The sequence below is a fragment of the Sycon ciliatum genome, chromosome 3 (genome assembly GCF_964019385.1).
Source record: "Sycon ciliatum chromosome 3, ocSycCili1.1, whole genome shotgun sequence".
In the NCBI taxonomy this organism is placed as follows: Eukaryota; Metazoa; Porifera; class Calcarea; order Leucosolenida; family Sycettidae; genus Sycon; species Sycon ciliatum.
Genome location: NC_088645.1, coordinates 24800681 through 24821447, shown reverse-complemented (window position 1 = coordinate 24821447; position 20767 = coordinate 24800681). Strand labels below are relative to the sequence as shown.

At 48.1% G+C, this 20767-nt stretch overlaps 2 protein-coding genes and 1 long non-coding RNA gene across 4 annotated transcripts; all 3 read right to left on the bottom strand.

Annotated features, from left to right (window-relative positions):
• Positions 1-74: 74 nt before the first annotated feature.
• LOC135811877 (uncharacterized) lies at positions 75-1048 on the bottom strand. 2 transcript variants are annotated; one of them, XR_010552712.1, is made up of 3 exons: positions 960-1048; positions 589-871; positions 75-393 (listed from the first exon to the last, which is right to left on the bottom strand). It is a non-coding gene; the product is annotated as an uncharacterized LOC135811877 (long non-coding RNA). The 2 variants fall into 2 exon arrangements; XR_010552711.1 differs by having other exon boundaries at positions 589-1048.
• Positions 1049-11061: 10013 nt separating this feature from the next.
• LOC135812947 (uncharacterized) lies at positions 11062-12897 on the bottom strand. The gene has a single exon (XM_065326166.1). The coding sequence runs from the start codon at positions 12895-12897 to the stop codon at positions 11062-11064; it is 1836 nt and encodes a 611-aa protein (XP_065182238.1).
• Positions 12898-13269: 372 nt separating this feature from the next.
• LOC135812946 (uncharacterized) lies at positions 13270-17127 on the bottom strand. The gene has a single exon (XM_065326165.1). It carries the CDS (start codon positions 17125-17127, stop codon positions 13270-13272), a length of 3858 nt encoding a protein of 1285 aa, XP_065182237.1.
• Between the last annotated feature and the right edge of the window lie 3640 nt (positions 17128-20767).

Here is a 20767-nt window from a genome sequence, read left to right as displayed (position 1 = left end):
TACACACACATACTGACATGCCCACGCTGTGCATGCACGCACACGAACACACACATGGTGGATGCTCATGTGTCTCAGATTCAATTATCTTCTCAAAGTTTGGTAGATTCGGAGACATGTTGGCCAGAATTTCATAGCCGAAAGTCGCCAACACCGGCTTGACGCTAGTTAACTCAGGCTTTCTGCTAGCTTCCAGTTCTCTTCTCACCGCAACAACATACCAACCACCATGGTATCTTTTTGGTGTCTCTGCAGTGCAGTTGACTATGGCGGTGGGCTGGGGTGCTGCTGCTGCTGTTGCTGCTGCGGATGATGCTGGCATGATGGACGGCTTTCTTGCCACTACTGTACCGCAAATTAAACTTGAAAACACAGCTGATGTGGTCTCCAGGTCTGGACAAAACGCACACGGAAAACAGCGCAGTATTTCTATATTAAAATTGTCACAAGTATTCATCCAGGTAGATAATGCCATGTGTATCCTGATTCCTGACCATCACATAGTTTCTTAAATCTACCATTGCATTTCTTTTTACGAGTTTCACATTTATGCACGATCATTAGGCAAGTAAAAGAGATGATACTCACCCAGGACATCCATTTTCTCATGACTTGGCAACTTGGACAGTGTCTCGAGGAGAGACGTCCAGGCCAGATTAATAGTGTCAACCTTACTCCTCTTCACCATCTTCAACAGGTCAGTTCGGCGATGACGATCAGCATGTGCAACATCACGATAAAATATGTAAATCTTAGATAAAAGGTTACAACTTCGGGGCTGTTCAACTTCACGGCGTAGTGGATGGCCCTTGCAACAGTACAGAAGCTTCCCTGGGTCTGTACTTGACTGGAGGTTGATAAATCGAATGCTCTGTACATGCAGCATGCGTGTGTAACAAACCAAAACAAAGCTATTCAGTGATAGAAGTATTCACTCGATAAAGCTTGGTTTTACTCACCTCTCGCCAAAGTTCCAAACATCACTCGTAAAATGGCTACCGATATCTTCCTGTCCAGCATGACCATGCACTGCCGACGAATCCACGACGAAGAGTGATAATACTACAAAAGGGAAGCGGAAATCTGACGAGAAGGTTTATGTAAGGAGACGTCAAAACTGCTCCGCTTGCAGGAAGAACCAAAAATAGATTTTGACATTTTGAAAATCCCGCGGAATTGGTGAATGTGGCACAAAAAAGATTATTTGGAAAAAAATCGGCGTGCTCCAGCGCAAGGCGAGCATGGATCACGCTCGCGCATCTCGTTTCCACTCCCGGTATTTGACGACTCCCTGGTGTAGATCTACTCATCTTCCTCGCACTTGAAAAAATGGCCATGTCAGAGGTGCTTTTAGTCCTACTCGGCGCACTCAAATTTTGAAAGTTTGAAGTCGAAGTCGTACCACCGTAGTACGTTCCGTACGGGCGCGAGCGGGACAACATGTATGTTCCTCCACTGCCTCCAGAAACTAACTATTAAATATCAAGAGTACATAAGGGCGCGCTCACACTGCGACCAAAACCAGTGTCCATGCGGCCATGCGGCCAAGTTGCATGGCAACGGCATGAACTTGACCAAAACGTCGCGGCCACGTTTCAAATCGTGACCGCGACCTCCGGAGGGGGGTGCCACGACTTGGCGGCAACATGATCGTAGACGTGAAGCGTATTTGTGTACAACCTGGCCTGAAGTATGTTCAATTTCTTAAATTCCGGTGTGTTGATTCATGAAAATCGGCGGTTGTCGATGTCACCTCGACATTTGCACATTTTTAAAATTTTGTAGTTGTGGTCCTGCACGCACGCACCGCCATTCTTTGCCCTTTTTGGACGATGTCGATTTTGTTTTTGTTTTTGTAGTTGCTTCGTTGTGATCGGGTCAGTGACCAATTTCTACAGTGTACTCGTTCAATACGATGGCAGCTTGGTCTGGCTTTTCGGTTTCGGAAATCATCTTTCTCTACTTTTCTGCGATGATGGAATGCCATACCTCAAGACATTTCAGTTACATATCATCGGAAAATACAGTTCTCATCTCGGCAACAGACGAAAGAAACAACTACCGGAATTTCCACTGCACTGGCACTTGCTCTGACCACGAGGTCAGGAAAGCGAAAGCGAAAGCGCTTGGATGTCAGCGGCATGGCAGTCCCTCAAGAGTCCAAACCTACCTGATTGTATGAATTATTTTCGTCGACTTCAAGAATACGAGCCACGAGGCACTTCCTCCAACATGCGCATATGCAACATGTGAAAAATTACATCCCAAACGGGCCACAACTTTATTAGGAAACGCACGAACTCTTTTGGACACGAACTGCAATTCGTAAAGTTTGTGTGACAACTTCACGTCTACGCGTGTACGAGGCCTAGTGTGAGCACGACTCCCACGTTTCTGCGTTTTTCTGACGCATGGACGCGTGCTCATGGTCGCAGTGTGAGCGCGCCCTAACCCAAGAGTGTGCAACTGCCTGCACAACCTCTATGCTGTGCTGCGACGGCAGAACTTCACATCACGTGACATGGTTCAAAAGGTTATGCTGGCAAACAGTGCAAAGTGACCACAAGAGAGTTGTACCCAAAGCTGGGCTGCGTACAACCCAGTATCTATCATGCACTAGAGTGCACGCCTGCACGGGTTCATCACGTGATGTGAAGTTCTGCCGTCGCAGACCCCATAGCTGGAGTTGCACACTCTTGGGCCCATGGGGTTATGTACTCTTGCTAATATTACTTGCATTTTGCGGAGACATTTCGGAAATATCGCGGAAAAAGTTGTGAGGAAAAATGCCACAAATTGCGGGGAATATTGCGGATTTTGTCAAATATTGCAGGATTATTGTGGTAAAATTGCGGAAATTGCGGCCGATTTGGTACTTGTACTGTAGTGCTGTACGGTGTACGAGTCGTACAGCATAAATCATGCATGACAAAACAGAACGTGTGCTGCGCTGACTGTGTTCAACTGCTTGACAGGAGCTTGCAAGACAGCTTTCCTCCATCCTGGGACAACACTCGACGCCAGCCTTATTTTGTGACTTGTCAGCTGCTGATTTGCCCATAAACTTCTCCATTCTGGTGTCGATCTCACTAGGCCTTGACAGATTATGCTAATATTATCGTGAAATTATGCATTTCGCATTTCTTAAAAAATTGCAGAATTATGATATTCAGTTTATGCTAAAAGTTATCATAATTATGCCGCATTATGCTCACATATACTGCTAATGTACATGTATATGATTGTTCTGTGCAAAATAGGCCTTGACAGATTATGCTTATATTTTCGTGAAATTATGCTTTTTGCATTGCTGAAAAATGGCAGAATTATGCTATTTTTATGCTAAAAGTTATCATATTATGCCGCATTATGCTCACATATGCTGCTAATGTATAATGGTTCTGTTTAAAAATAACAGGGGAATTTTTTTGTAGAGGGCGTTGTACTGTAGTAGCAAAAGTTCAACGGGGTCAACGCACCGTCCGACCTAGCTACGACCGTCACTGATTTAGAAAAGCGATCCTGTCAGCTTTTCTATTATTGTGTTCACATGGCGCTACCTAACGACACCGCTATTCAGACACGTTGTCTACGTAGCTACGTAAGTTTCTACGTAAGATGCTCGGTACCTGGTCCTGGACCAGGGAGCTACTCCATGGCTCCTACCATCGCGCGGCCGGCTGACCGCATGCGTGTGCATTGCAGACTTTTTGTTGTTGCCTTTTCGCGAATTTCGGATGTGCATGCAAGAGGAACTTCCTTCTTTGGAACTGCTTCTTGCATGAGCTGTTTCGGATATTTCGTCTTCTGGCCTGGCTTATTTCGTTTCGGCGCTGCTGAGACCTCCTTTCGCGGAATATTACTCAATGACAGGTGAGTTGACCAGTTCCCTTTGATTCATTTGCTTGTGTTGACTCTTTCATTTACGAAAAAGTGTGCTGATTTTGGGTGGAATGCAATAAATAATGGAAAAGCTGACAGGATCTCCTTTCTAAATTTAGCTTTTTCGCTGCCGAGGCCTCCTTTTACGGAATACTCGATGACAGGTGATCTCTGAGTTGACCAGTTTCCTTCGATTCATTCGCTTATGCTCACCCTTTCATTTACGGAAACGTGTGCTGATTTTATTCGGATTTAGATCCATTTTTATCTCTTTGCCCTTGCCTACAGTGTGCGAAGAACGCGAGTTCACCTTCTTGACGGTAAGGCTTATGTTAGATGTGTTGTCGAAATACTCATATTCATTGCACATTAGTACGTTACAAGTAAGGCACTGGTCAGTGGCATACTATCGTTTGCAGTTCCCAATCTGGAGGGAACGGTTCAAGGACTCATTGACCGAGATTGCCAAATAAATTCGCATATCAGGGAAAATCTCCATTGTGGAGAGGTTCAGTAACTTGTTTGCTTCATACGAAACAAGCCAATGGGTGCAGTCTCGTATCGTGAAAATCTGGTACTTGTATGATTGGATTTGTTTACTCGAGTCTGGGCTGTTTGATTTGTGAGTACCGCCGAGATTGCACTGCCCCAAATAAAGTTTCGTTGTGCTGGCAGTCCACGACTGTCAGTTGCGTGACTGAGACTCTTGCGGAGTAGCCGTGTCTAGCCACACTTTTTATTATCCGATGATCTTGTTTTGTTTGCTATGACTCCGTGAATAAAGTTTCGTGCCTCCAAAGCAAGAATTACGATCTGCAATCTGTTTGTAGTACCTATAGTACCTGCAAGAATGTGCAGTACATGTATCGTACTTTCTCTGTTGCTGTTTCAGTTGCCGTCATGTTGCTAAAGAAAGGTTCAGTAGAGGGGTTCTGCAAAACGAAAATTCGAACGAAGTTTCGCGACATTCCTTGCGAAAGTGTGTACGAATTTGTGCACGAACTTTTGCGTTCTGCACATTTTCGTAGTTTGCGCGGGCCAAGTGCACGTACGCCATGACCCGATCTCACGAAATTTCCTACGACAGTTCATTTCGCATTCCCCGCAAATTTCGCGTCCAAAGTTGCGAAAGTTCGTGCGAAGTTTCGCACTTCATGATGTAGCGAAAGTTCGTACACATTTTCGTTTTGCAGAACCTCTCTAGTGACTCTTTTGTTTCATACGAGACGAGTCAATGAGTCGGTGTGGCTTAGAATCTTTCGCTGTAGAAGAAATCTATTCGTATGTGTATTGGAGAAATAATTGTATTCACTCGTTATAAAAAAGGTTAAGACAAACTCACAGAATAAATACCATCGGTCCCTTGGTGTTCGTCCTAAAGAGGTTTGACTGGATATCATTCATACTCACCAAAAGATGTGTAAGATTTTATTATCATGGAGTGCCTTGTTTATCTCTCAGTCTCAGTACCTTCAACCATAGCCTTGACCCTTTCATCCTCAGGATCAGTGTAGTTGTTGGAACGAGGTGTCGGATTCAGCAATGTATTTGTTTACATTTTAATACATGTTTATTGTTCCTCCTTTGCTGTGTTGTTTTAGAAAATCGTGGACTAACAGTTTGAAGTTGTATCGACATCAACAGGATTACGATTTCAGTGCAATATGATGCACGATAACCCATGATTATAATTTTATAAACCATTATAAACACAGAATCAGCAAAAACATCTGCGACACGCACCTGGCGCATGGCTACATTTCTCAAATAAATCTGATCGAGGTTGGGGAAATCTGAAATATCTGAAAGGTAAGACAAATTTATGACAGAGTCATGAAATTCTGCAACAGCAACATGCACAGAGTGACCTCCGTATAAAAAAAGTATCACCACCACTACTCACATGTTTCCCCGCAGAAGAACATGCATTATGCTAGTGCCATTTTCTGCAAGAAAAGGCTTGCACATCAATGAGTATGCTGTATTACGGTATTGATATGATCAAGAATACATGAACCTCTTGATATTATGATGTGAAGGCCATCATTTACATATTGATATAGGGCATTCCATTAATTGGTGACAGAAAAAAACAAAAGAAATTATAGCAATAAAAACTGCTTTATGGAAGTTTTCTAAAAAAAGGTATTGTGTTCTAGTCCATGGACCCCGTCTAAAAAGTAAGAAATTAAGGAAATGTGATAGCTGAAAATTAAAATTTCACACAAAACCTCACAATAATCACACACAGAATTAAAAGCTTCATGTAGAAGACCTTTTCCCCTCGTGATCCTCTTTCCTATGCATGCATGTTGCCAATTGTTGGTGCAGTACAAGTTAAAGTTGAAAGCAGCATTTCAAGTGTTGTGATTATTGTGAGGTTTTGTGTGAAATTTTAATTTTCAGCTATCACATTTCGTTAATTTCTTACTTTTTAGACGGGGTCCATGGACTAGAACACAATAACTTTTTTTAGAAAACTTCCATAAAGCAGTTTTTATTGCTATAATTGTAGTGGGCTGGACATGTTCCCAAGGCCAAGGGAGTCGTAAACCTACCATGTACGACTTCCTGGTGCATCTACGTGTACTTGTACCGTACTTGTAGAACATGCACAACTGTATGGAATTTGATGCGAACAGGGGGATTATTCCAATTTTATGCGATTCGTATGCAATTGGTACATGACTTAATTAAGGCAAAAATTAAAATTTCACCAGTTGTAGTCTTCGGGGTGCTGAGTCGAATGGTCTTGGTCCGAGAAAGCTGAGACGCTCCCTTCCTACTTGAATCCCAATCGAACTCGCGCACTTCCACCGAAACTGGGTGACTGCGCCCTACTAGATGGGGATTTGTATGCAAAATGTCACTAAAAGCGCCATTTCGTACTTATAAAAGCACGGATGACCGCGATTGGCCCATATGTTGTAGTCTTTTGGACGCTGAGTCGACTGGTTTTGAACTTTTGGTCCGAAAAGGCTGCGATGCAGCGTTCCTCCTTTATTCCCAATCGAACATGGTTGAACAAGCGGTCACGTGCTCCTGGGTGCCCAAATCACCTGGTCACCACGCCAGCAGGCAACAACTTTCACACCAAGGTTCAACTCGAGTTCAACTCGAGTGACAGGAGTGCACCCAAAAAAGGTCAAACAGGCTAGTTAGTTGTACCCTGCAGGCACGGTGACCAGGTGACTGGTGTACGCAGGAGCACGTGATCGCTTGTTGAACCATGTTCGATTCGGAATAAAGGAGGAACGCTACATCGCAGCCTTTTCGGACCAAAACCAGTCGACTCAGCGTCCAAAAGACTACAATATATGGGCCAATCGCGGTCATCCATGCTTTTATAAGAACGAAATGGCGCTTTTAGTGACATTTTGCATACAAATCCCCATCTAGTAGGGCGCAGTCACCCAGTTTCGGTGGAAGTGCGCGAGTTCGATTGGGATTCAAGTAGGAAGGGAGCGTCTCAGCTTCCTCGGACCAAGACCATTCGACTCAGCACCCCGAAGACTACAACTGGTGAAATTTTATTTTTTGCCTTAACTTCCCCTTTAAAGGGGAAGTGCATCGATTTTTCGAGTAGGGTCCAGAAGAAAGACAATTTTGATATCGGTTCGAATGGCATATCTCTCGCTTCCATACGATAAGCCAAACTTGCCAAATCGCCAATTGTATGCTCACGTTGCCATAGCGACCAGCGCAGTGATGACCTACATGTATGAAAGGCTGAGCTCCTCCACAGAGAAGGACGATCACTGCAGAAATTGGTCATTTTCAATTGTCTTATTGTATTCACGATGTGAAAGAAGTGCTGTGTTCGATGCTGTTAGTGCCGTGAACTACATGTATTTATCGCCCTTCTCATGCATTTCCCTGGGCTGACTGTGCCTAGGAAATGGTTTCCAATAGGACAAGATGCTTGGAATTCGCCATCTCTCATGAGACATTTTCAGCGAACTTTCAAACCTACGACATTATTTCATTCGTCAATCTCCACCACCCGTCGTCTCACCTGTAGGCCTTGAGAGATTATGCTAGCAGAATTTTTCGCATAATTCCTACAAAATCGAATAGTCGCATAATTCGAGGCAAATTGCATACGAATCGCGTGAAATCGGGAATAATCCGCATATTCGCATCAAATTCCATGTTCTACAAGTACAAGTACAAGTAGATGCACCAGGAAGTTGTAGGTTTACGACTCTCTTGATAACATGCGCTATCCGCGGCTTCTTCGGTCTGCCACCATGGTCGCGCACGAGCCCGATCTTTGATCAGCTCCGCCTCACCACCCTGGAGGACATGTTTAACATTAAGCTCCTCATCTTTGTCCGTCGTTGTCTGTTCTCCCGAGCTAGCTCCCTCTTCACCAGCTTCTTCGTGAGAGTTACTGGTGACCGCACTCGGGGAGCAGCACATCACCTCGTTCGAGTACCATTTTGGCCCGGTCCTGCGGGTCGAGCGACCATGCAGTTCATCGGCGCAGTCCTGTGGAACCAGCTCCCGCCTGATCTCCGTTCCGAGCCCAGCCACCTTCAGTTCTGTGCCCTGCTAAAAGCGCATCATGGCTCCGTTTAAATGCTTTTCGGCTAGTGTGTTTCTGTGGTATAGCGGACTGAAGACTACTTGTAGTAAACGTGTTTTGCAATATATGTATGAAGCTATTTTGTGTATAGTATGTTCCCATTCCGTTTTTGCTTTGGTGTAGCCCTGAGGTTGATTGCTTATTTATTTCTACCCTTCCTCTCTCCATACTTCGGTCCCCCCCTCTCTCATTCCTTCTGTCGTCCACATGTATCAAAGGAGGCGAAATCGCCTGTTTGTGGTGCGACGTTAAATAAACTTCTACAAAAACAACAACAACAACATGTCCAGTCCACTACAATCAGTGACGGTCCTAGCTAGGTCGGACGGTGCGTTGACTCCGTTAAACGTTTGCTACTACAGTACAACGCCCTCTACAAAAATCCCCTGTTATTTTGCACAGAACCATTATACATTAGCAGCATATGTGAGCATAATGCGGCATAAGATGATAACTTTTAGCATAAAGATGGCATAATTCTGCAATTTTTCAGCAAAGCGAAAAGCATAATTTCACGAAAATATTAGCATAATCTGTCAAGGCCTACTCACCTGGCTTCAGAAGATGTTACGAGAGATAGGAGAGTCGCCAGGAAGCATCACATTCATCTTCAGGAAGTGGAAAGAGCAAACGGCAGGGTCATTGGTTGGGGGAATGCTGAACGTCTGATTTGTCCCAACCAAGATTTCAGCATTTTGTTCGTCACCATTTTCGCTTGTCTGCGGCTGTCTCCGCACTCCAGCTTTCTCCTGTCGGTGTCACGTCCAAGTACACAACCGAGAGGACTACTAACAAACAATTCACTGCACTAACAGCATTGAACACAGCCCTTCTTTCACTTCGTAAATACAATAAACCAATTGAAAATGACCTAATTCTGCAGTGATCGACCTTCTCTGTGGTGGAGCTAAGCCTTTCGTGCGTCATCACTGCGCTGGTCGCTATGGCAACGTGAGTATACAATTGGCGATTTGGCAAGTTTGGCTTATCGTATGGAAGCGAGAGATATGCCATTCGAACCGATATCAAATTGTCTTTCTTCTGGACCATACTCGAAAAATCGATGCACCTCCCCTTTAATAATAGCCGTCTGGCATGGTACAATAACCTTTTTTTCATTTATTTTTATTTTTATTTTTAATGGCATTCTCTTCTACCTCGAATGGTTTACAATCTGTATCACAATTATTTGTGGGTTCAGCAATAAAGGATGTGAATACTCCACTGCGAGTGGTGGACCACGGCATACACGCTCTCTAAGCTGCAAAGTTCTGGTGCAAAGCTCCCCTTCTCACCACCACCACCATCAGTTCGCGCCTGGCACCTCGTCGATGCATGGTTGGCGGTATCCGACATAGGAGGCTGGTACATCAAGTAGCGCAAGGCACATAGAAGATGACACAGCAACGACATAGCTCGATTGCGACGTACGTTTCGTCCCCGCTGGACTCATCAGGCAATCTTCTTCTTAGATATCTTCATACGGAGCTTGACACGGGAGAATGAAGTTGAAGACACCACTGCAGCTGTACTTATATCTTTACTTATAAAGAAGAGGCACCTGTGACGTGTGTTTGTCTGTGTGGTTGTCTGTGTGTTACGCAGCCCTCAGCACGCGAAGGGTGCGAACAGTGTAGCTAGCGGCCGCAGAAGCACTGAGCACGCGAAGGGTGCGAGTCGTGTAGCTAGCGGAAGCAGCCACAGAAGCACTGAGCATGCACGCGAAGCGTGCGAATCGTGTAGCCACCACCACGTGCTGAGCACGTGTGCTGTTCATGTACTTGCTTCACCGGCCCGCATGCCACGTTCGGCCAGGCAACGCTGGCCGGGTGCTGCTAGTGGTTGATAAATATGGTGGTAAAGACACACCTTGGACGAGAGAGGGATCTGACTCACAGAGATAATAACGAATAATCTTTACTTCAGGATGAGACACTAGCAAAGCAACTGAACTACACGAGAGGAATAACTGCAAGCTGTAACTGACTGAAACAACGAAAAGAACACAACTCGGTGTAGTCTCCAGTCCAAACAACAAGACACCGACTCAACTAATTATGCACAGAAACTACAAGCCGCGAAGTCCGTTTCACGCGCGCTTGGGAAACGGCACATGAGACATGCATAACAACACAACACGATGCACTACTACTACATGCATCATAAATAGCTTGAATAGCACGAAAGAACAGCCAGGAATAATTATGATTAGACTGGTCCACACAGGAACAATAAATGTATCACCTCTACGCGTGCACACAGCATAACTGACACCAAAGAAGGGCACGTTGATTCGGGCATGCATTGGAATTACCATGAACGTAATGACACCCAAAGGCTAGCGGCAGTGATCTGCCATAACACCATACATAGACTACTGAAAGAGGTTCACCGTCTACTCATTCCACCCTCCTTGATACAACTACCGGTAAGTATCAACGTTTATACAACTAAAATGAACTATCAGAAAAGAAAACGAAATGTAACGAGCTATGAGCTAGCTGTACAGAAACATAAATGGCTGCAAAAACGGACGACTGTTGCACAAGAGAGACATATCCAGCCGGTAAGCATGTTAGGGCGATTCAGAATCAGTCCTCACTATCATCAGGTCCAGCGACGCCCACCGTGACAACTGGGCACAGTCGCACCACAGGCCTGGTCACTGTCTTCCCGCCAACTAGCACTCTCGCCACACGCACGGTGCCGTCTTGACCTGGCATCACTTCCGTCACTCTTCCAAGGGGCCATTTACCCCGTGGCGTATCTGCCGTGATCACCAGGACGATATCTCCAACTGCTATGTTCCTTTCCTCGGCGGACCACTTAGCACGGCGATTCAGTCCGGGGACCCACTCTTTCATCCAACGGTGCCAGAAGTGCGTAACAAGTTCTTGCACTCTCCTCCATCTTTGTTGTAGGCGGTAATCGTCACTGCTTGTGCCGATGGAGAACTGCTCCACACGTCCAACCAAGAAGTGGCTCGGAGTCAAGGGCAAGTCGTCTCTGGCATCCACAGAAGGGGTTGTTAGCGGTCTTGAGTTGAGGAGAGACTCGGCACTACAGAAAGCGGTCTGAAGCTCCTCATCGGTAATGCTGGCATCACTCAGAACTGCGTGAATGGCCTTCTTGGCGGCTTTGACCATGGTCTCGTGAACGCCGCCGAAATGCGGGGCACCTGGAGGAATGAAGTGCCACCGTACCCGTGGGAACTTCAACTGGAGCGCCGCCTGCTCTTGTTCTAGCTCTTTCAGCTCGCATTGTCCTCCTACAAAGTTCGTCCCATTGTCCGACAGGACCTCTTCTGGCACTCCTCGGCGGTTGCTCATTCTCTCGAAGGCATTCAAGAAACTACTGGTGTCCAGGGAATAGGACAACTCCAAATGCACAGCACCGCACGTGCGACAAGTGAAGAGGCAGAGGTATCTCTTTGCCCGCCTCTGTCCTCGACCCTGAACTGTCGTAAATGGCCCGGCGTAGTCCACAGCAACCCGGCCGAAGGCACGACGCGGTGACTCTAACCGTATCTTCGGCAGAGGGGCCACGATTGGAGTGACAGGTTTGGCTTTCCTCTTTCTGCATTCAGTACACCTCTGCTCGCATTCACGAACTGCTTCTCGTCCCGCGATGATCCAGAAGCGTTGCATCAGCAGGGACCACGTATGGTTGACTCCAGCAGCATGGTTCGCAGCCTCGTGTTGGTCCTTGACAATCAGGTATGTAACCCAGTTGTGACGTGGTAGAACGATGGGATGCTTAGTTGCTTCGGGCAGGAATTCTGCATTCTGGGTCCGTCCTTCCACTCGCATGACTCCATCTTCATCTAGCCGAGGACAAAGACTAGCCAGTTTGCTGGTCGTTGGGATTGCCTTCCCCTTTCTCAGGAGAGCATACTCTGGGAAGCTCTCTTGTTGAGCTGTTCTGATAAAGGAAAGCTCCGCGTCTGTCACTTCCTCAGGGCTCAAGCTGCCGACTTGCCTCTCATCAACCGGGGTGCGGCAGTTGCTGACAAAGCGAAGCACCCAGGCTAGACGACGTACGGCGACTCTCCACGATGAGAAGTTCCTGGGTTCCAGCTTCCAATCTTTGCTCACAAACGTGAAGAGTGACACTCCTTCAACTGTGCTCATTGTGGCTTCCTTGCACACGGACCTCACCTCGGGCACGACAGGACAAGTGAGTTTGCTGGGTGGTGGCGGCCACTGGGACTTGTCAAGGAGAAGATACTGCGGTCCATTCCACCATTGGGCCTCCTGTACAAGCTTGGCGGCACTGGACCCACGGGAAACCACATCTGCAGGATTGCACTCTGTCGGGACGTAGTGCCACTGACCTGGTTGACTTGAGGCTTGAATCTCTGCCACTCTGTTGGCAATGAATGGCTTGAACTGGCGACTTTGATTGCTCACCCACCACAAGACGTTCATGCTATCCGTCCACCAATGCCAACTGCTCTCGGGTATAGCCAGCACTTCACCCACTGACACAGCCAAATCTACTGCAACTACCGCTGCAGTCAGCTCCAAACGCGGGATGCTGGTGCTTTTTATCGGAGCTACCTTGCCTTTACTTGCCACCGGGCGACAGGTCACTGCCCCAGATTCGTAGCTGTGACGGAGGTAGGCGACTGCTCCATAGGCGTCTTGCGATGCGTCGCTGAAGATGTGCAGTTCCGTGGCAATGATCGCTTCTGTGGTTGACAGTCTCAAACAACGGGGCACAGCCACGGCTTCTAGCTTGTCGAATTCATCACACCATTGCACTACTCGGGCAAGTAGATCATCTTGCAGTGGCTCATCTCACTGAATACCATCGACCCACATTTCCTGGAACAGGATGCGGCCGCTCATCACGAAGGGCAAGACGAACCCCAGCGGGTCGAACAGAGTCGCCAGAATCTTCAGAAAGGTCCGCTTGGTCAGGACTGAGTAACTTGGTGCTCGACACCTGAACGTAAAGACATCCGTCTCTGCATCCCACTGCACACCAAGCGCTTTGGTTGACGGCAGAATACTATCCTGAAGATTCACCTGCTTGGCACGATCTTCCGGTGGGATCAGTTGGAGTAGCTCGGTGCTGTTCGAAATCCACTTGCGAGGATGCATTCCGGCACGGTGCCACAGTTCACTCAGGTCCTGGTACAGTTTGATGGCATCCTTGTCATCGTCGGTGGAATCCATAGTGTCGTCCATATAAGTCGACTTCAACACCGCTTCTGCAGCACGTGGGAAATCTTCTTTTAGCTGCTCAGCATGTTTCTGAGACACCATTTGTGCTAGGAATGGGGACGAATTCACGCCAAACACCACCCGTTGGTACTGGTAGGCGACTGGCTCCTTTGACGCATCCAAGTCCCGCCACAGAAAACGATGAAATTTCTGATCATCTTCAGACAGCTCGATCTGGAGGTACATCTCTGCTACATCGACAACGATAGCAACTGGCTTTGCCCTGAATCGCAGCAATATGTGCGGTAGCTCTCTCTGCAGCTTCGGTCCTGGGTGGAGGTAGTCGTTCAGGCTTGCTCCTTTGCATTTGGCTGATGCGTCAAAGACCACCCTCACTTTAGTTGTTGTTGCATCTGGTCTGGTGACTGGAAAGTGCGAGAGGTACCAACCACCTGTTGACTCGAGCTTTACTGCAGTCATGTATCCAGCGTTCACATGATGCTGCAGTACACGGCAGTACTCCTTTGCTACTTCTGGTTCCTTGTGAAGGCGTTTCTCCGTCGAGCGCAGTCTCTTCAGTGCCATCTCGTAGCTACCGTTCTCCTCCGGCGGGCTTCTCTTCCAAGGCAGCTTGACGGTGTACCTGCCGTTGCAGTACTTTGTTGCTGCCTCTGCATCTGCAAGAGTTTGTCGGTCATTTGCTGCAAGCGGGCTCTGTCGGCGAGGCTCTTCCACCTCCCACATACGCCGGACCAGCATCTCCAGATTACCGTCATCGACTCTGCTGAAGTGAGTGCGGTGATGATCTGAGCTTCCACTCACAGGTCCAACACATGTCCAACCTAGCGCGGTTCTCCTCGCCACCGGCTCTCCCTGATCACCCCTCACCTCCTCCAGAGAGTAGTGAAGCTCGGCATGATCCAGGCCAATAAGCATATCAATCTGGCGAGTTGCTGGCTGTTCGAAGGGTATGTCCTGCAGATGATGGTACTGACTTGACTCGACGGTCCAATCGTACGGTTTCAGTGTGCCTGTGACGTGACTAGTTGTGATGGCTGAGAACGGACTGATGAACTTGCCATCTACACTCTCTACCAGCAGATCCACTGGCATTGACTCGAAAGACTCCACTGCTCCGTTGAGGGTGCTGATCGAAACCTGTTTCATGGGTCCCTGCAAGTTGAGCTGGTCCGCTACCTCTGTGTTCACATAAATTTGGGTGCTCCCATCATCCAACAGCGCATTCACCCTGAGGTTGCGGTCACCGTTTCGTAAAACGACCGGCAAGGTTCTCAGTGACAACGGTCTGGCGCCTGCTCCGATGTTAGCAGTGGTTGTGGTTCTGGCTGTCTCACTGGTGCGACCCCTTTCCGTGCCATTGCTGGCTCTAGACGTGTCAATGGCTACTGCCCTGTGAAGCAGATAGTTGTGGGTATCGCTGCACTTGTCTACGCCACACTTTCTCTTCCGCTGGCAGTCAGCACCTCGATGGCCCTTGCCCAGACAGCGATAGCAGAGCCGATGTGTTTTCGCCACTTTCCAACGCTTGTCCACATCCATTTCCTTGAACTCTTTGCATGTCCACACTTGATGGCCCTGGGAGCATACTGGACACGCTGCCGGTGTCGGATTGGGTGACTCTGCTGCATGGAATGAGTGGCCTCGGGCTGCTGGGCGCTCTCGGCCATGCCTATGGCGACCAGGTGCTAGGCCTGCGATGGCTTCATTGGCGGTAATGTGAAAGTCGGCCTCGAGATTGACCCACTCGAGCAACGCCTCCACCCCTTCTGGGTGCTGGTGCTCATAGAGCCACCTATGGTATCTTGTCAGCAGGTCTTCTGGCAACTTCTGCTGGATTCGCGCGTACAGAGTGCCCACCTCTAGCTCCGATTGGCGACCCGCTGCTTTCAAGTTGGTCACGGCTACTTCCAACAAATCTGAGAACTGTTCCAGATCTTGTGCGTTGACTCGATCTCCGTGCAATGGCTTGAATCGTTCCAGTTCATCTAAGTACACCATCACTTGGCGCCGCGTACCTCCGAATTTCCGTTCCAGGCGTTCCATTGCCTTGTGATATGAGTCCGGGGCGTACCCTAGCCGCTCGATGCATCTTAGCGCTTCTCCCACTACATACTGTCGTAGCTGCAACAGCTTCAGGGTTGGGCTGATTGGCGCACTGTCCACGCACACCAGGAACGTGGCCTTCCATAACTCATAGGCACGCTTATCACCATCAAACACGGGTATTGAAATGCTTCTCATTTTGCTGAAGACGTCTGTGGCTCCAGCTGGTGGTGCAGCAAAACTAGATGGCCTCGATGGAGCTGGTACTGGTAGACCATTGTAGCTGCTGCCATGGCCATGTGCCACACTCTGTGTAGGCCTGAAACTGGCTCGAGGTACAAATGGGACGGCGGCCACAGACTGGTGTAATGTATGGGCTGGTCTCTGGCTACTTCCACTCATGACTGCTGCGTGTACCCTGCTGGAGTGAACAGGGGCTGATTGCCTGGGCAGTACATTGCTATTGGTTGCTTGTACAGCTACAGGTGCGCTGGTGTTGCTGGCCTGACTCAGTGGCACTGTGGGTCCTGCTGCTGCTGCTGCTGCTGGCGCACTGCTACTTGTGCGGGAACTGATGCTATGGCTACTACTGGTACTAGAACTGGAGTGGTGACTGCTCCCTGCACTCACACTGGCTGGTGGAGTAGAGCTGGAGCTTGTGGGTGCACCTACAGACGAAGAAAGTGAGGTGATTGCGCTTTTACTTGAGACACTGGCACTGACAGGCCTGTTGGTGCTGAATGTGTTGCTTGCTGCAGATGTGTCCATGTTGCTTGTGACAGGAGTGAAGTCCACACTGACACCACCAGGCGCGGAAGACGGTCTAGCGGACTGTGCAGAACTCGCAGACTGAGCAGTTCCTGACACCCCACCTAATGAGTCGTGAGCAGCGCTAAAGCTTGATGGCATAACAGGGTGGTACTGACTGAACCCTGCGGAATGATGCGCACGAATATGTTGTTGCTCCTCGTACATCTCCACCTGCTGCTCCAGGTGCGCCATTGCTTCTGCCACTTCCTCCAGCTCCGTTATTGCTGCGTCGACTGCTTTGCCTTTTTTCTCGGCTTGAAAACACGTCACCAGTGACTCCAACACCTGATTCACCTCGTTGGCGAACCATTGCACTGCCTCGAATTCGTCTCTCACGGCATCCAAACTCAACTTCTCGTCACGGATCTGCAAAATCAAGCCTCGTCGCCGCGACGTCAAGCGCCGTTTCATTTGAATTTTTGCCACTCTCATGTCTGCAGATGCCGAGGCCACAGCATCGTTGACTTGCTCTTCCTGGCCGTCCGTATTACCAGGCTCAACATAATCGCCAGGCTCAACATAATCGCCAGGCTCAACATCATGGCCAGGCCCAACATCATCGCCTACCGTGACCCTGTTCCGCTCGTGACTGATATCGTCGCTGTGTTCAGACATCTCGCTCCGATGGACTTCCGACTAGGTGAAGATAACCATCCTCTGCTACCATTAGACGAGAGAGGGATCTGACTCACAGAGATAATAACGAATAATCTTTACTTCAGGATGAGACACTAGCAAAGCAACTGAACTACACGAGAGGAATAACTGCAAGCTGTAACTGACTGAAACAACGAAAAGAACACAACTCGGTGTAGTCTCCAGTCCAAACAACAAGACACCGACTCAACTACTTATGCACAGAAACTACAAGCCGCGAAGTCCGTTTCACGCGCGCTCGGGAAACGGCACATGAGACATGCATAACAACACAACACGATGCACTACTACTACATGCATCATAAATAGCTTGAATAGCACGAAAGAACAGCCAGGAATAATTATGATTAGACTGGTCCACACAGGAACAATAAATGTATCACCTCTACGCGTGCACACAGCATAACTGACACCAAAGAAGGGCACGTTGATTCGGGCATGCATTGGAATTACCATGAACGTAATGACACCCAAAGGCTAGCGGCAGTGATCTGCCATAACACCATACATAGACTACTGAAAGAGGTTCACCGTCTACTCACACCTGGCAATATGGCGGTAAACACACGCCTGCCCACACACGCTCGCTAAGCTGCAAAGTTCTGGCACAGAGCTCCCCTTCTCACCACCATCAGTTCGCGCCTGGCGCCTGGTCGATGCATTTTTTTAAATTTTTTTTACAAAGAACACTTAAATGCCAAACATTAACATGAGATGCAGCTAGGGGAAGCACGCACAACCTGAATCGTGGCAGTGGTGGTGAGGTCTAGGGAGCTCCGCCGACCTAGGGTCTCGACTTGATGGCCACCTAGACGCATCAAGAGTGGGTCAGGAGGGAGAGCAAGAGAGCGAGAGAGAGAGAGATAGATAGATAGATAGAGAGAGAGAGAGAGAGAGAGAGAGAGAGAGAGAGAGAGAGAGAGAGAGGGACAGACAGACAGACAGACAGAGAGACAGACGGACGGAGACAGACACACAGAGAGAGAGAGAGAGAGAGTTACAGAGAGTACACGAGCCCGTCGAATATTTTTTATGTTTTATATACGGCTTACGTACAAATGTTGAAGTAATCGTTGTATCCAGGGAGTCGTAAAATACCGACTCCCTGGTTGTATGCATATCCATCGTCGTGCTATAACGCACCACCCTTTTTGAACTGTGTACGTATCCGCTAAAAGCAGTTGTGCGCGATGTGAAAGATGAACTGAACTTGACTCAGGGTAGTCCTGAGTCACAGGTGGGGATTCCAAATTCCCCTAGTCTCACACCTGTGTAAATTTCTGTGATCAATTGGTGATTCGCAGTCTTGTGCACGGGAGCTGGGATTGCAGTGCGTAATTCCTGGTTGCATGACCTCAGCTACGGTCATCGGGTATTACATGCTGTCCATCTACCTGGTAGATCCGTCCCCATTTGTCCAAAACCCTGCAATACAGATTATAAAAATGGAAGCCACTCGATGTACTGCCTTCAGTTGAGTTCCTTCAGCCAAAACACTATAAAAGCTCTTCGTCTTGTTTTAAACCAGCTCATACAGTGAGTGTGCTACTGAGAGTCATTCAGCAACTTAGCCTTCGTTTTCTGTTGCGATTCTCCAAACAAAATCTGTAATACGTTTCAGACATCATTCCGCACACTCCCTAGTATTGAGAGTGCTGATACTGTCTTTCTAACTGCATTTACGCGCATACCGGCGGGATGAAGCCAAGCCCCGTTGACATTGTATCCACTGCTGCTGTCCGTGCGGCCAACACGACTCCAGCCCGTCCAAACCCCGCGGACAGTCGGTGCATATCACAGGGTGGCAGCTATGCTCAGTTCGTCTCTGTGTCTGTGAGAATACTGGTGCTGCTGGTGGCCACATGTTTATCAGGTGGTGCAGATGCGACACCCGGCACTCCGCTGCGATCAGGCCGATCCTCTTCCAATGACATGGTTATAATAGTAGATCCGAACGAAAACCTGGCGGATTCCAATGGAAAGCTTCGTGGATCAGCTTCAGCGCAGCGCATGCAGACTGAGCTACTGGTTCCCCCAGGCCGTGATCACCATAAGAAAAGACACGAAGGCATCCCAGTTGTTTTGAATGCTCCGGATATGCCGTGCGTTCTGGGAATAAACAAGAAAGGGAACGTTACGTTTTCTCCAGGCTGCTCGTCTCTAGAGCGTAGTCAGCTGTATATCCTGAAATTACCTGAACATAATGATATGGTCAATAGATATGAAGCTGTTGCAATCTATGCGAAGACTGGACGAAAAGCGTATAAGTTTCTTCAGATGAAGTCCGATTTTAATGTGAAAACAGGCAATGCCAGAAGCGTGCCCCATTTTCTGGGTAAGCTTGCCTCCACTGACAACCCGTGCATCAATGGCACAATATTCCTGAAGGTGCCCGCTGTGGCGCTGGCCCATGCACAGTCTCAGGCAGCACGGCCACTTGGCACTGTCGCTTTCGTCTGGTCTCCAAGCCATTCCATTACCCGCTAGCCTTCTCGGCAGGGAAGCATAACAGTCCATCCGTGCCAGATCTTCGTGCGAGAAACTGGCGAGCAGACAGTTCCACATCAAAGGAAGAGCTGCGTAAGGTGTGTAAAGAGAAGGAGCCGAGAATTCACTACAGACAGATAACTAACGCGCCGCAGCGTGCAACTGAGTTCCACATCATCGAAGGAATGCCTGCATCGTGGTGGACCCGCGAGAATCAGCTGGCATACCTGAACTGCCCCGGCCGACCGCTTCGTCGCATGTGCAAGTCAGTGTGTGCCAACTCGAAGCGCTGCGGCAATCACACAACGTACTTACTGCGATCCAAGGCAATCGCCGCGCATCAATGCGGCTGAAAAGTAAGATTGATACTGGCCTTCACCCAACATTTAGTGTACATCTTAGGCAGGTTCACTATTCACTGCCTGATTCACACGTAAATTATTTGCAATTCTGGTCCATCTGAGGCTCGTGCCATGCCAGCCGCTATAACGGGTGACTTGAATAATTCACGGGCCTCATTCACTCATCATTTTTATCCTGTATCCCGGAGCGTGAGAAGTTCCGTTGACTTTCTCTCGTCTGCATTTGCCATGTGCGTCTTTCCCGTCTTTGCCTTGATCTTGAAACTTGAATGCACTGATATCGTCGTTTTCCTTGAGGCATATACAATGTACGTGAGTTCCGCACCATACACGATCTACTGATTGTATTTATGAACACCTTGGATTTAGAAAAGGCTAGTCACATTGTGGACACACATTCACTCTACTGAAGACAGTGAAGTATGCAATGCAAATAATATCATTGGCATATCATTGGCATTTCCATCACGTTTTATCCTGGTTCAATCACCGTCGTATACCATCATTGCATATATCAATATTGATAATATTAATAATTATATTAGCAGATTCGGCTACTAAGTCATGTGTTGGAATCCGGTACTAGTATTCCAAGCAAAAGTTCATCGTCTTTAAAACTCGTCCAGTCGAGGTACGGGTTGATTGTCTTGGTGTGCGTCACACTTGCGTGCGAGGAAGTGCGTCCGAGTGTGTGTGTGGGGGGGGCTTACTAGTACATGCAAGAGCACATGAAACTATCATGTACTCTT